The following is a 16,480-nucleotide window of genomic DNA, read 5'->3' on the forward strand; positions in this document are numbered from 1 at the left end:
AGAATTTCCATTATGAATCACATTTCCCTTAAATTTTTTCATATACATATTTGCACCTATATTTACTTAGTAACATCAAGTTGAAGTATCTGTACCTCCTCCTGCTAACAATACAGTTCATTTCATTTGCTTTTACATCCTTCCTTCTTTCTTCTCCCATGTATGTTGAAATTGTTGGAATGGAAGTGAATGTATGGTAGTCATTCCTTTGCTCTTTTAAGTCTTTTTTTTTTCCCTAAAGGTTACATTAAACTTCATAATCTCATAACTAAATTATTTAGATTTTATGAAATTTTTACTGTTTGCTTCGCTTATAACTAATTCTTGTGATCATAGAATGTAGTATGCACTTGTGTAGTATGCTCTTTCCTTCTTGGTCTCTCTATTCTGACATGCATTTTTATTTGTCTGTTTGGAGAATTTCCTTAGGTTTTATGCAGGAGAGAGCGCATGAATAGCGTGTCTTCTGAGTCATTGACGGCTGAAAATGCCTTTCCTTTCCTCCTGTGATTGTGGCTGTGGAATTCTAGGACTACAGTCTCCTTGGTGGGGTCTCAGGGTATCTGCCTGTGGTTACTGCTGCAGCCATATTTCTCACTCGTAGCCCCTGTTTTAAACATCTCACTGAGTCGATGGATCAAGTTGCCTCTTGCATTAATTTGTTATATGTCAAGAGCCATTTATTCTGATGGCTCAGCTTGGTTAGTCTCTTTAAGTTGCTAATTTGTCCCATGTATCCCCTGACGTCAGTTGTCAGTTTATGTGTCCTCTCTGGCCCTCCGCCATTTAGCAGGGCAACCGCCCTTCCCTTGTCCATTCGCAGTGTATGGGTGCTCAAGCTTTTCACCCATTGGACAATAATATTCCCGTTTTAAAGTAAGTCCTTACTGTGCAGGGATCCCTTAGAACTGTACGTGTCCAGCTGGTATGTCTGCTGGGTTAGAGGCTAGAGGTGTCACGATATGTTGTATCTGGTGTCCAGTGATGCTACTGCCATACATTACGTCATATGGCTGGGGCTAACAGTACGCTATGTCCTGTGGCTGTGGCTAACAGTACATCATGTCCTGTGGCTGGGGCTAACAGTACGCTATGTCCTGTGGCTGGGGCTAACAATACGTCATGTCCTGTGGCTGTGGCTAACAGTACGCTATGTCCTGTGGCTGGGGCTAACAGTACGCTATGTCCTGTGGCTGTGGCTAACAGTACATCATGTCCTGTGGCTGGGGCTAACAATACGTCATGTCCTGTGGCTGGGGCTAACAGTACGCTATGTCCTGTGGCTGTGGCTAACAGTACATCATGTCCTGTGGCTGGGGCTAACAATACATCATGTCCTGTGGCTGGGGCTAACAATACATCATGTCCTGTGGCTGGGGCTAACAATACGTTATGTCCTGTGGCTGTGGCTAACAGTACATCATGTCCTGTGGCTGGGGCTAACAATACATCATGTCCTGTGGCTGGGGCTAACAATACATAATGTCCTGTGGATGGGGCTAACAATACGTTATGTCCTGTGGCTGGGGCTAACAATACGTTATGTCCTGTGGCTGGGGCTAACAATACGTTATGTCCTGTGGCTGGGGCTAACAATACGTTATGTCCTGTGGCTGGGGCTAACAATACGTTATGTCCTGTGGCTGGGGCTAACAATACGTTATGTCCTGTGGCTGGGGCTAACAATACGTTATGTCCTGTGGCTGGGGCTAACAATACGTCATGTCCTGTGGCTGTGGCTAACAATACATCATGTCCTGTGGCTGGGGCTAACAATACGTTATGTCCTGTGGCTGGTGGAAGAGGGTTCTGATGGTCAGGGTGATTGCGGGGCATCCATGCCACATCTTCCCTGGGAGGATGCACTCCGTGGCATCTCTGGGTAGTTTCATGCACAGTCACCCGTGAGCAGCAGCACCTCCCCAATCTGGATCAGACTTGGGTTACCATTTGTCTCCTTTTAGCCCTGAATCTCCATCTGCTTATTCTCTTGAGCTTTGGACAAAAGGACCAATTAGAAAAAAAAAAATTCCTGTTCTTTAGAAAAATTATCTTTAGAATAATAATTTTGAATGTCACTAATTTTTATAATTTTTACTATGAAATATACCATGAAAGCCAAAGAGTATACATAGTGAATACATGTAGTTTAAAGATCAACAATAAAATGAATAGCCATGTACCTACCACCTTACTGAAGAAATAACTTCTGTTCTTCTAAATAAAGCTATGTTGTGATTCTAAGTGGATTCTTCCTCCTTTCCTGAGGTCGTGAGGTCTGAAGTAGGTAGTATGTATGGCCTTAGTGACTCCATAACAATTTTCTCAGCACTTCTTTCTGAAAAATGAGAGAAAAGTACAGACATACTGTGTAGAGAGCCCCCTGAGCTGCTTGCAAACAGAAGTCCAGATGATCACGCTCAGTGGTTGGCGTAGCTATGTAGGTCACCATGGTTTCTCTTGGGAGATGTTCCCTGGCCCACTGCTAACCCATGTGGCACCTTTCTGTGAATAAGAAAAAGCCACTCCAGCCCAACCGGTGCTGCTCAGTGGTTGAGCGTTGACTTATGAACAAGGAAGTCACAGTTCGATTCCCAGTCAGGCCACATGCCCACGTTGAGGGCTCGATCCCCAGTAGGGGGCATGCAGGAGGCAGCTGGTCAATGATTCTCTCTCATCATTGATGTTTCTGTCTCCCTCTCTCCTTCTCTCTTCCTCTCTGAAATCAATAAAAATAAAAATTTAAAAAATAATAGAAAAGAGAAGAAAAAGCCACTCTTGCCATTTGCCAAAAACTTTCTGTAACAACTCTATACACAAAAATTTATAACTCTGAGTGTGATTAGCGCCTCCTGGAGTTTACTAGCCACATTGCAAGTCATGGTAAACACAGGAGGTAACTACAGGGTTCCTAGTGGGCTTCATCAAACTTTTACCTACTGTGCCTACTATGTGCCAGGCGCTCTTTTAGATGCTGAGTAGACAGACGAGTTATCTGCTCTCATGGGTCCCCCATGACTGGACTTGGGAGCAAGCTGTTTTTTTGGGTGCATGAGCTGGGAGTCAACTAACAAGCTGGAGTTGTTCTTGATCTGGATCAGGACCCTGTGATGTCTAGCCAAGGTGAGCCTAGGCTTTCATTTATTTAGCATGGTTTCTATGCTATGTGAGCCCTGAGGGGCCATGCTGTACCAAGCTGATGAGTTCAGAGTTCAGGTGGGATTCTTAAATCCAGAGTGACCAAATGACCTGCTTTTCCCTGGACAGTCCTGCGTGAAGTCTCTTGTCCCATAGGATTATTTATATCGCCTCTTTTCCCTCTTAAAGGTGTCCCAACCCTGGACAATAAATTATAGGGTCATGTATACTAGTCAACTTCCTGTCGTGGTAACAAACACCTTCAAAATCGTAGTGACTTAAAACATCAGCTGCTCAGCTGCAGCCTCTGCCCTGCCTGCGGGTCAGGTTTCAGTTTCCTGCTCATTCTGGATTTTGCGCCTCTGCCCCAGCCATCCCATGATGGCACCCAGGCTGGAAGACCAGCCCTTACATGAGGTCTGAGGTGGCATGGGCCATATCTACTCATATTTCACTGACTAGAGCAAGTCAGGGGGCCAAGACCAACATCGGGGCCTTGGGGTTCATCCTCCTCCCTAGGAGGGAGGGGTGCTGTGGTGGGGAAGAGTGAATATTGGGTGGATGATAGTACAGCTGACCCTACTGCCTTCCCGAGTACCCCTCCTCGAGCCATCCTGGGGGTCTCCTGTTGGTGCCTGCATCAGGACAGTGCCGGAGTTATTAAGGAAGGGGTTTTACTTCCACTTGGATTACAGACTGTATTATGGGATTTCACTGGGGTGTGAAGCCTGTTTTGTGTTCGGATTTGATTAGAGGGAGTGGGGGTTGATTGCTGTGACAGCCTGATTAGCTGGGATGGGGCCTCCCTCCTGTGCTTCCACCACTACCACCTATCATAGAAGTTACACCAACACATTTTCACTCCTGTGTGAGCTGGCAGGCCAGGGGGAGCCTGTGGCCAAACCATGCTCCCCTACCACCTGTCTGGGCTCTATGGTGGGTGACTTCTAGTGCCCTTTACGTTGCCTCACTGACTGCCTATTTCTCATCCCTGCCCTTGTTGCTCTGCATCTGAGTTTTTTTGTCTGTTTACTTGTGTTTTTTTAGAGAGGAGAGGGAGGGAAGGAGGGAGGAAGGGAGGGAGGGAGAGAGAGAGAGAGAGAGAGAGAGAGAGAGACAGAGAGAGACAGAGAGAGACAGAGACATCAAGGGTGAGAATCATTGATTGGCTGCCTCCTGTACATCCCATACTGAGGATGGAGCCCACAATCCTGGGCATCTGTCCAACCAGGAATCGAACCCTGACCTCCCCTAGTTCATAGGTTGATGCTCAACCACTGTGCCATACTGGCTGGGCCTGCATCTGTGTTTTTTAATTTTTGCTTTTCCCTCTGTGTCCTGTGTTTTCATTTGCCTTTGTTCAGCATGCAGCACTAATTGGCTTTTCCTTTAAAAGCAATTACAGAAATTCCTCAGTGTTACTGGTTCACGGATGGATTGATGGTACCCATCCTTGTTTTTCATTGTTACATAAGTTGCTCATCTCATTCCCATGGGACTGAAAAACAGAAAAGTAGCAAAGATTTGAGCTCATTACCCATGTTGAAGTTGGAACCCCAGAGTTTTCAAACAGAGATGCGATGTTGTTTCACTATTAGGGCAAAGATTGATTGGGAGTCATAGAGGAGATACAGTATATCCATCACCAGCCCTGGCAGCTGGCTCTCTGTCAAGAGCAATTTTTCATGAAGAAATGGTTTCATCATTTTAGAACAATGATCAGGTACCTTCAGAGTCATATTGAAAAGCACGTGGGTGCCAGGAGGTCAGCTTGACTCAGGAGGTCAGTGGTTTGCAGGAAGGGTTCGTTTGCATGCCTAAGCAGACTGCCATGGATCATGGATTGCTGATGTGCTGTGGGTAGTTAAATTCGTGAATATTGCCCGGCCACTGTGGCTCAATGATTGTACCTCAACCTAGGAACTATGAGGTCACAGTTCCCAATCAGGGTACATGCCTGGGTTTCAGACTCCATGCCCAGTAGGGAATGTGCAGGAGGCAGGCAATCAATGAGAATCATCTCTGATGTTTCTATCTCTCTCCTTCTCTCCCTTCCTCTCTGAAATCAATTAAAAAATTTGTGAATATTAAATAATCAATTCCTAATTTTCTTCTTTACTATTGTATCTCCAAAGCCTAGCACAGTGCCTGGCATGTATAATGATTGAGAAAACTTTGGCTAACACAGTATGAATATTACTGATGGGCAGTAAAGGTATAACCCAGGGAGAGTCCTTGTAGCACAGTAAGGGCAGTAGGGGTGTGCTTTAAAGGAAGGGGTTACAGTGCCAGGACTGACTCAGGTTGACACCTCAGCCTCCTTGGCTCCACTAGAAGGTGGGGCGGAAGCATGGAGGGGGCTGGGCTTTGTTCTGAGAGTTAAAAGCTCAGCCACTAGATTCCACACTGTCATGGACCCTAGCTGAGGCCATGGCGCCACAGTCTACGTGGCAGATGCTGTTATCGCCCTGCCATATCCCCTCACACTCACCCTCACCACCTGAGCACATGCCCCCTGCCCTCTAAAGGCCAGCCTTTGTGTTATTTGAATGTGTGATTTTTCTGGCCACTGCAGCTTACTTTGCCACCCATGCTGCAGGTTGGAAATGCCCCCTGAGAACTTCCCTCAAATCAGTGACTGAAGGGAGTCAATGTTATAAATGGCCCAAGTCCCTGGTCCCTGGCCCCTGGCACGGGGAGACTCCCAGTGTGTGGAGCCTCCTCAGCAGGCTCACCCTCCAGTCCCCCGTGGTGGTAACTGGCTTGATAAAGCCGCCTTTACTTCTGGCTTCCTTCCCTGGATCACTGCCCTTCTCCCCTCGCTGTGTTAGCTTCATCTCAGCACACCACTTGCCCTTGAATACTTGTCTCAGGTTTGCTACCCGGGAAATCCAAACGGGGAGCACCGGCCCTGGTCCTGGGCACCCTGACCGCCGGGATGTGGGTATTCCTGAGATTTCAGAGGGCTTGAGCTTCATTTTGCTGAGACCCTTAAAAGTTGATATCAAGATAGGGAAAGAGCACTCTAGTTTTTTGTTTTGTTTTGTTTTGTTTTATAAAGTTGTACTCACACAACTCACAAGTGATACTATACAGCTCTCTGTGATGACAGAGGAATTGTTTTTGTTTTTTTATTGTTGACACTATTACAGGTGTCCTACATTTCCCTCCTCCCCCGTTTGCCCATCTCCACCCAGCCCTGCCACCCCTCCCCCGGCCTTCACCACTCTGTTTTGTGTGTCCACAGGCTATGTATATATGTTCTTTGGATACTCTCTTCACTGTCTTTTATCCAGTCCACCCTCCCTTCCCCTCTGAGATGACAGAGTAATTTTTAAGGACAATGAAAACGCCATACTCATCTAGTATCATGATTTGTGTTGCCGTGGGAAAGTGTAAATAGTAATGCAGTATGGTTGACTTGCAGGGCCTTTCTAGGCCCCCTGGATATACCCTGTCTCTTGCTGCAGCAACCTGTTTCTTGTTTCTAAGCACGGCCTGCATGTTACTTCCTCAGCTGGCTGCTGAGGGATGGATGGGTGGCAGGGCCATTTGACCTGCCCAGTGCAATGGCAGGGTGGCGGGTAACAATCATACTGACCTTTAATCTCTGCTTCTTTGCAGATATCTCGGTGAGCCTGCTGACCCTTCTGGTCACTGCCTGCGGCCTCGCTCTCTTTGGTGTGTCTCTCTTCGTGTCTTGGAAACTCTGCTGGGTTCCGTGGCGAGAACGAGGCCTGTTCTCTGGTAGCAAAGACAACAACCAGGAGCCTCTTAACTATACGGACACAGACATCAATGAGCAGGAGAACAGTGAGGGCTTCCTAGACCCTCCCAGCCCCTCCTCCATGAAGATCAGCCACACCTCCCCGGACATCCCCCTCTCCACCCAGACGGGGGCCCAGGAGAACTGTGCCCACAGCGTCCGCGTGAAGCGCCAAGTCACAGAGCCAACCTCGTCGACTCGGTCAGTAACGCCTCCTTCCTTTCTGAATGCAAAGCAGGGACCATCCACCCCTTCCCCTCTCTTGGCAGCAGTGACATTGAGTCACCAAGGAGCCTGTGACCTTTCACATGTCCATTCGCTGTCACAGACGTGAATACGGGAACTCGGTGCTGCTCAGTGTATTGCACTGAGGTTCCTGAGCTCCGCGCCGTCTCTGCTTGGTCCACAATAACATTTAGTTAGCGTGACTAAGACTTACTCTGTCAGGTACCGTCTAAGAACTTCATCCGCACTATTGCATTATGGCTCACAACTTTGTGTGAAGTAGATCCTATTATCGTTTTCATTTCACAGAAGAAACGTAATTCCAGCAGATGAAGTAACAAAGTTATATATTGGTAGGCACCTAGGTCAGGGTTTGAACCGGGTTCAATCACCATCAGAGCCTGAGTGTTTACCACTCCCAGTGCCAGGGCGTTTCTTCCCTTGCCTCGGACCTAGCCTAGCCGGCACGCACCAGCTCTCTGCACTCCAGACTGGCCAGAGGTCTTGGTCCATTTCTAGCCTCTGCAAGGCCTGTGCAGTGCCCAGGCCTAGGGCCCCTCTCTGTGTGGCTGGACACTCTGTGCCCTTTGGCAGTGGAGGGATAGTATAATGCAGTCATAAAAGCAAGCGTCTGGGGCCCAGGGAACTGGCTTTACTTAGACATGTGATACTGGACACCTTAATCTCCGGGTTTCCATTTCCTCTTCTGTAAGAAAGAGTGACAGCAGACGTATGGGTGGTTTTAAGAATGAAACAACGGCGTGGACATCCTGTGCTTTTCCAGGCCTCTACCTGTAACTACTCCAAAACATGAGCTGCCCGTCTGCTCTCAGGGCTGCTGTTTACAGCACCATTATCCTGGAGGCGGGCCTCTCCCAAGACTCAGATGTTGCATAAAGGTGGCTTTGAGGTCAAACAGCCAATTCTGAATCTTTGGATATAAAAATTCACTTTCAATAAGAGACTATAGGAAAAGAGACTTGGGGAGCAGCTTTTTTAAAAATGAGAATATTTGCTTGAGCAATAGCCAGAGCTGAAAAGCGTGTGCTGTTATTTAGAAAGTCGGAGCACAATTTGGGGGGATTTAAAAAAAAAAATCTTTTTTATTTGTTCTCTAGAAGCAGCAATAAGATTTTACCCTTTTAAATGTTAATCGAGTATATCCTGGAAGCTCTGCTCATTCACATTCAGTAGGATGGAATATGACAGTTTGTAATTTAATTTTTTCAGAAACCCACTTTAGCATCATTTCCAATTCTGAGTCAAAGAGCTAAACCTAAGCTGTTCCTCTGCGAGGAAAGGGGTGGTTGTTTGCCTTTTGGTTTAGAAGAAATCCTCGGATTCTATTGCTAGGATTTCTCTTCAGCTTTAACACTTAAGTATAACTGGAGCTCCTCGATGGTGCTATGGGGCTCACGCAGTGGTGCAGACTCATAACAAAATCTCAGTATTCCAATAACTGGGGCCTGTCAGGGGGGGTTCCCATTGAAACTGTCTCCTGTTTGGTTTTACTCTGCATGTTAATTGTTCTGATCTGGGTCCCCTCGACACAGGGTGATGTGCTGGGTTTTTATTAGATTGTAGATCTGAGGACTCTGCCATCATTCTGATGAATTGATAGCAACACATCACTCTGATTACCACAGTATTTATTCTAGAAAAGTGTGTAAGGGCTCTGCATACCAAAAAGAGATTGTATTTAAAAATAAAAACTATAGATACCTTCACCACTGATTTGTAGACATTAGCTAGAAGGAAAAAAATAAGTAAAAATAGAAGAGAGATGGAATTATTCCTGTAAAATATATTTTACTGCATTTAGATTGATTTTTGTTTTGGAGTCATGCAATTAAATTACCTTTTCTGACGTCCAAAGCAAGCTTAGTTCTATCTGAACTACTATCAGAAAACTAAACTCTTTCCATCTGCATATGACCTAATACTGATAATGTGCATCATTATGCATTTAAAATACTTACCTAAATTACCACTGAACTCCTTTTATGAGTTTTGTCTGGAAACACACATCTTTGCTGATGGTATTACTGTAAGAATGGTGTGTGGTCTTGTAATTCTCTAGGAATTATGTTATATTATAAACACACACAGTGACAAAATGGGGGAAATTAGTAAAATGTCCTTCATGCTCCAAAACATTTTTAACATCTTTTTTTAAGTCACATTTTTGATACCCTGTTTGGGAAGGGGAAGGTACTCTTCGCTGAGATGACGCTAAGTAGTCTGCTCTGCTGGTTACTGTTTCTTCTCCCTCTTTCTCCTGTGTTCTTTACCTTCTCACTGCGGCACTTCCTGTCTTACTGCTTCCTTCCTGCAGCTGTTACCACTTGTCCCAAAATTCCCAGGACACCTCCTTGGCCCAGACTGGCGGTTAAGGGCATTGCAGTTGGCATGGCTTCTGTCACAGCATTTCCATCAGAAACTCCCCTCCCTCCCGCCGCCACACACACACACACACACACACACACACGCACACACACGCACACCACACAAACACAAACACAACACACATACCCACACACACACCACACACACACACGCACACACACACCACACACACACACACACACACACACACCACACACACACGCACACCACACACCACACACACAACACAAACACAACACACACACACAACACACACACGCACGCACACACAACACACACCCACGTGCCCACACCCCACACACACATCACACACACACACCACACACACACACCACACACACGCACACACACGCATACCACACACCACACACACACACACACCACACACACAACATACACACAACACACACACAACACACACCTGGCCTCTTCAGCTTGCACATATGTGCTTCCACCAATGCCTTTTGGAATGTTCTGACGATAAGCTTTGTTTCACCTTCTAAGAATATTTCTGGTCAAGGTGACTTTCTCTTGTTCTTCTAATATCAAACACCTTAGCATTCTCTTTCTAGTTAGCACCATTACTATTAGAAACCTCCAAAATTCTTCTTAATTCTTTTTAATTTAGGTGAAATCTCTCTTGTATAATGAAATCTCTCTAATGTCCTGGGAATGTGGGTGACCCCCCGCAGAATTCCCAGGACATTTTACAGGTCTGTATTCCAAATATATGAAAACCCTGGATCCTTCAAACAGAAGGAACCTTGGCAGGCCATCTACTCCCGTCTCTGACTTATGTCCCACAATGCAGGTCCAATCTGTTTTTCAAGCCTTCTCAAGTTTCCTCTGTCATCTATGATGTGTGTTTCTAGAGTACACATAAGGATGCCATGGACATAATCATTTCTGATGATTAAATCCCAGCAGAGCAAATACACATTTACATCTAGTTTCAGGTTCTCATGGTGGTTGAGAGAGGTCTGAGGTCCATTTTTGAAGCTGTCAGTTTATGAAAATCTGAAGCAAGCACTAAATGAGTACTTCAAAAGCGGTTCTTTTAAATGTGTCTGTCTAACTGATGCTCCCAATGCAAAACAGTAGCTGAATAGAATTGTGCTGCTCACAGGGTGATTACGTTTCATCCTAGGGCACCACTTTCTGGAGTTTTATAAAAACTTCAGTTGCCACACCACAGGCTCCTTATCAAATCTGTGGAGGCTCTGTGTGCCGCTTCTATCCGCTGTCAGCCTCACCTCTCGGCCAGGCCACCGCGTGGCACAGCCCAGGGGGCACTGTCAACGTGGACTCAGTAGGAGGCTTGCGTGAAAAAGCTCAGTACACTCTAGCTCAGCCATGGGCAAACTACAGCCCGCGGGCCGGATCCGGCCCGTTTGAAATGAATAAAACTAAAAAAAAAAAAAGACCGTACCCTTTTATGTAATGATGTTTACTTTGAATTTATATTAGTTCACACAAACACTCCATCCATGCTTTTGTTCCGGCCCTCCGGTCCAGTTTAAGAACCCATTGTGGCCTTCGAGTCAAAAAGTTTGCCCACCCCTGCCCTAGCTTCTCTCTTAGCAACCTCAGTGTCTCCAGCCCTTTCCTGCCTTCAGGCCTTCACACGGGCTGTTCCCTCTGCCTGAAATGCTTTTCCTTTTAATTTTCCATGCCTGGCTCCTGTGCAGCCTTCATTCCCACCTAAAATGTCACCTCCTCAGAGAGGCCTCCCTGATCACCCTGTCTGAAGCATGTGTTCTTTCCTCCACTCCCTCCCACTCTTCATTCTCTCACACATTGCCTTGCTTTCACTTCTCCACAGGATTGAGCTCCATTGTAAACAAAATGATTGTTTATTGCCTACATTCCCTCTAGACTATGAGTCTGTGAGCTCAAAGACCGGCCCACCTACCTTGTTTCTCCTTAAATATGTCACCCCAGGTGTGGCCTCTGGCACATAGCAGACTTTTTCGTGAATGACTGACAACACATTCATCAATATCAGGCCACTTCTCTGTGTTCTGCTGACAGGACTGGCAAAGAGCCAAAAGTATAAACTGAGTAGGGGCCAGAATGGTATGAGGTTGGTGTACCAGGTCTCACATTCATTAAGAGCCTTACATTCAGACTCCCGGCCTTATCTCTGAACTAAGCAATTCCTACAGTCACCAAATACACTGACCAAACTGAAAGAAGATAGTCATCATCCTTTAAATTTAAATCATCCTAATACTTGCTACGTACGTGGTGCCGCTAGGATGAAATGTAATTACTCTGTGAGTAACACAATTCTGTTAAGCTAGACTGTTTTGTGTTGAGAGCATTGGTTAGATAGAAACATTTAAAACAATTTTTTGAATTACTCTTTTAGTTATTTCTTCAGATTTTAATATACTGACATCTTCAAAAGTGGAAGTTACATAGACTTCTCTCAACTAGATGTAAATGTGTATTTTCTATACTGGGATTTAATTACAGGAAACTGTTATGTCTGTGGCATTCCTATATTTACTTTAGAGGCATGCATTAAGCATCTGCTATGTGCAAAGTTCTACATTATATGCTAATAATAAAGAGAAAAAAAGATATAGCTCTGGCCTCAAAAGCCTGCAGACTAATTGGGGACATACTAAGGCTAATCTCAGGAATGGGGGACATAGGCTCAACTTAGTCTTGGGGGGTACAATATTGGAAGGTGACACCAAGGTTTTAAACCTGTTTTGCTTGGGCGGAAGTGGGAAGAAGCTGGTTATGCTTTAGTGTATCTAACTATACCTGACCACACACCTCCACTGGCCAAGGCCTGATGCCTACATCATCATTATCTCACTCGCTCTAGAAGCCTGTGAATCCCATTACAGGAAAGCCTCAGATTCCCCATCCTGCCCTGTAATCAGGTAACTGCGTCTGTCCTGTCTGCCACTCCCCTTCCTCGGTGTCTGCCTGTGGATCCGGACAACCCAACTCTCTCCTCCCCATCACCAGGGGAGTTTCAAGAAGGGAAACAGAGTCCTGTCTCCACTGTTTCCAAACCTCCCTGTCTTGACTCGAACTTAGTAAAAAAAACCATGATGGTTCCGAAATAACAATTTGCTTCTCTCTTCCCTCTCCTTGGACCCTGAAGCCTTGTCAGCATGGATGCCCCAGAACTAGGGAAGAGATCGACCAAGTTTCACCTCTGAGATGGGGGCCCTGAGAGGCGGGAGGATAGAAGAGTGTACCCTTGTCTGTGGCTGCACAGGGGAAATCCAGTGATGGGAGGGATGCTGGTGGTCCGAGTGCCAGATGTTAGGAGAAAGCTGCTGGGGCAGAGGAGCTGGAGACCTCATCTTGCTGGAGAGCTGGGGACCAAGAGGAAAACACAGTTAATTTCCCTGTTGAGGTCTAGAGTGTCAGCTTGAAGGCTGATAAGGATGAGGCCAAGTTAAGTAGGCAGGCTCAGCTCAAGTTCCATCTCCTCCATGACAGTTTCCCAAGCCAGAGGCATTTTTTCCCCCTCTGTCTGCTTCTGTGGCTCTCTAACCTCCAGTCATGGGGTTTTTAATCCCTCTCTGCCCTGATTTATAGTTAGTGTATGACTATCTCATCACCCGCCTGGGCGTCATTTCCTTGAAGGCATTGAAGAGGTTTGCCTCTCTCTCCCTCCTACCCTACCTGACACCTTGCTTTGCATATCCAAATTTGTTGACTCACAGGAATGGTCTCTTTCTTAAGATCCAGTGGTGGAAGCTGGCCTTTGGGTGAGGGCTCTGTGACTGAGACTTTGGAGGTCTCAACGTGGGATGCTGGACATGGTTCATTTGAATCTGAGGGAACGAGGGGAGGAAAAGCCACTTGCATCTGGGCATCTGTGGCTCCTGACCTTTACCTGCAACTGAACCGCAGGCTCAGATCCCTTCAGGCATGGAAGCGTGTTTTTGAGTTTGTTAGGGGAAGTCTGCTTCATAGATTTTGTTAGTCATCTTTGAAATTAGGCTTTCTTCAGGCGCAACCACGAGTCTTCCAGTTCGGGTCTGGGACAGCCACGTGCAGGAAGTTCTCATCCTGGCCTCTTTCAGACAGGAAACTGGCCTCTAATGGGAGGTGGACCACGCTGAGAGTTTCAACTCCAGGTCCAGCTTTCTAAGACAGCGTTAGGGTGAAATGTAGGTACAGCATTCCTTATCACACCCATCCTTGGGGCTCACCCCCTCTTCCATTCATTGTATACATTAAGCCGTGAGAACACCAAAATACTGGACTCCCCAGCCCTGCTCAGTGGACGCCTGCCTGGGACACAGATCCCTCCTTATCACACTCTCAGTGTCACTCAGCAGCGTTCAAATCCTAGAGCCTTGGTGGGCGGGGCAAGGCCTCTAGTTTAGTGCACTCAAGTACCACCTCCACTGACCATTTCAGAATTCCTCATCTGGGTGCCCAGAGCCAGGCCACAACACTCTGTTCTGAATCTTTCCTCTGTCTTGCTGTTGACTTGCTTATCCTCCCAACTCCATTTGAATAGCCCAGGAGAGCCATGGAATATTGATTTTCCATTTCCTCTACCTCCCTTCTCCTCCATGTCCCTAGGGCAGGCTCCCTGCTCTACTTTCTCATTTCTCAGTCCAGAGAGCTGCAGAGAGTATGCAGGGAGGTGATGAGTTACCTTGGCTCTCTGGCTGCCCTGAGCATCTCTAGCCCATGCCTCCAACTCCGGGAATGCTGACTCTCTCCTGAAAGGAAATTGAAAGCGACTGAAAGAGAGCCCCAGGGAGTGAGAACTGTCCTGGCCTGTTACAGTCCCTGCTCTCTGCTTTAAGCCACTGCCTTACAGTGGGTTCCACTGTTTTCCCCAAAGTAAGTGTGATTCTGAATGGGGGCGGGGGGAGTTTGGGAATGAAACTCATATATAACATTTGGGTGGATAATAGTATTCATACCTGCGCTCAATTTTTAAAAGAAATCTTCAGCTGTGTTGGAATTTGGAATGGAGGCATCCTAATTGCTTTCTGAGGGGATGTTTTGGTCTTTGAAATACAGATGTCTCCCTAACGCCCTCCCCAATGCACTCCGTCTACCCCCTGGCCGGGAACAGCGGAACACGTAGGACTTACTTCTCTTCAGATTTCATGTCTTAAGAAAATGCACGAGGAAAACAGAGTATGTTCCATTGCTAAGCAGCCAAATTCATGTAGGTTTAAATTAAAATGTAAATGTACATGGCTGGCTTCGTCCTGCAGATAAAGGTTAAGACAAAATGTTCCTGTGATGAATCTGAAGCCAGTCTTTCCAAAACATCGAAGGTAAGTTGTGATGCACAGAGAGCCTGCTCAGAGCACCTTGGGGGAGAAGTGACAGCAGAGTCTGGGGCTGGCGTGGACTCAGGACCAGCGTCCCATCACAGACGCTGGTGCAGAGAAGACGTATCCCGTGGGTCTAGAATACTCTAGATGGAGCACTTTTAGTATTTAAACAGCGTCACTGGGAGTTCCCAGAATGGCCATCATAGATGTGAACTAACTCCAGACCCCAATGTGGCCCTTGTGTGAAGCCAGCCTGGAGGGAAAAAGCAATAGCAGAGGAAGCCAGAGCTGGTACCAGCCCCTTAAGGCCTCTGCACAGGGCGGGGTACTCGCTGCTCCCTGCCAGTCATTTCTGCCCAGAGATCCCAGCAGAGCAAGACTAAAGCTCTGTTCTAGCACTCCAGAGGTTAGCATCTCCACAAGGGAGTGACTTGGCTATACTTGCACAGAGAGGCAATTTAGGTGCTTAAGAGCATCTGCCATCTCTCTCCCTACCCCTGAAAAATCAGAGATAAGAGATACAGAGGAAACTTAAGGTTGTGGATTTCTCTGCAAGAAATTAAAATCTCACAGCAGAAACTTTCAGACCACACAGTTTTTACTCACGTGGCAATGTCCATGCCTGGGGTATGTGTCTGCTTGTGGGGGACTGTGCTGGCTGTGACAGGTGCAAATGGCAGCTCTGTGATTGTGTTCTTGTTATACTAGCTCAGTGACTAGGAGTGTATTTTAGGACAAAGAGGAATGTTCAGCATAGCAACATCTGAATGACAAGGGGGAATAGTTTTAACCATGTCTCGGTGGCTATTTATCCCACTTTTACATCTTTATTTTATAAAGTAGCCTTCAGAAAGGAAAACAAGATCAACTCAAATGTTTATTCTGCCTCTCCAACTACATATTTACCAATCCATCCAAGACGGCCAGCTGTTGCTTTTGACCTGGTGGCGAGAGGCTATTTTAATTAAGATCATTGAGAGACTACAGAAAATACAGTATCATGCCTCTGAAATCTGAGCTAAAAACAAACAAAAATGGCCTTAAGAAAATCTTGTATGTAATGACTGCTTCTTTCCATTTACCAAGACCCACACGATGATGCATGTTTCAAAGAGAATTTCTGGGACGCTTCTAGTCCAAACCAATAAGCTTACTAGTACTAGGTGAAGAGTCGATTCTGTTAGCAAATATTTGATTTGCAAGTGTCGGTATCCAACCTTCCCTGACTGAATTCTTGTATACATTTTTAGCAGCTTCCCTTCCCTTTGATGCCCATAGTGTTTATTACAGAAATAAACTCTTCCTGCTGCTTAGCAGTTACCCATGTGGCATTGCGAACACTCACAGAGCTGTCACTCGCCCCTGTCAGAGCTGACGCGGTCCACTGCAAGCAGACACGTCCTGTCCCATACATCCACCCTCACACAAGCAAAACTTGTGTTCTTGTGAGGAAATGATCTGATTTGAAGCAGTAAGAATATACAGCCTTAGAAAGCGGTAAGCCAGTGATAGGAAAGTCTGTGCAATTTAGAGACAGAATCATTCTTCTTAAGAAGACAGACAGTTATTTCAGTTTCAGGATGACATTGTATATAAAAACGAATAACTTTATTTTTAAACCAGTGTGAACAAATCTTTACATCCCACCGGCCAGATAAGCTTTCTT

At 46.2% G+C, this 16,480-nt stretch overlaps 1 protein-coding gene across 2 annotated transcripts in view; it reads left to right on the plus strand.

The window, feature by feature from the left end:
• The window catches only part of SYT9 (synaptotagmin 9), a 168,236-nt gene that overhangs the window by 45,840 nt on the left and 105,916 nt on the right, over positions 1–16,480 (plus strand). For both annotated transcript variants that reach the window (XM_036325265.1, XM_036325264.1), the window contains exon 2: positions 6,763–7,105. In XM_036325265.1, the coding sequence (XP_036181158.1) occupies positions 6,763–7,105 (343 nt within the window). The remainder of the gene's footprint in view (positions 1–6,762; positions 7,106–16,480) is intronic.

The sequence above is a fragment of the Myotis myotis genome, unplaced genomic scaffold (assembly GCF_014108235.1).
Source record: "Myotis myotis isolate mMyoMyo1 unplaced genomic scaffold, mMyoMyo1.p scaffold_m19_p_10, whole genome shotgun sequence".
Taxonomy (NCBI): Eukaryota; Metazoa; Chordata; class Mammalia; order Chiroptera; family Vespertilionidae; genus Myotis; species Myotis myotis.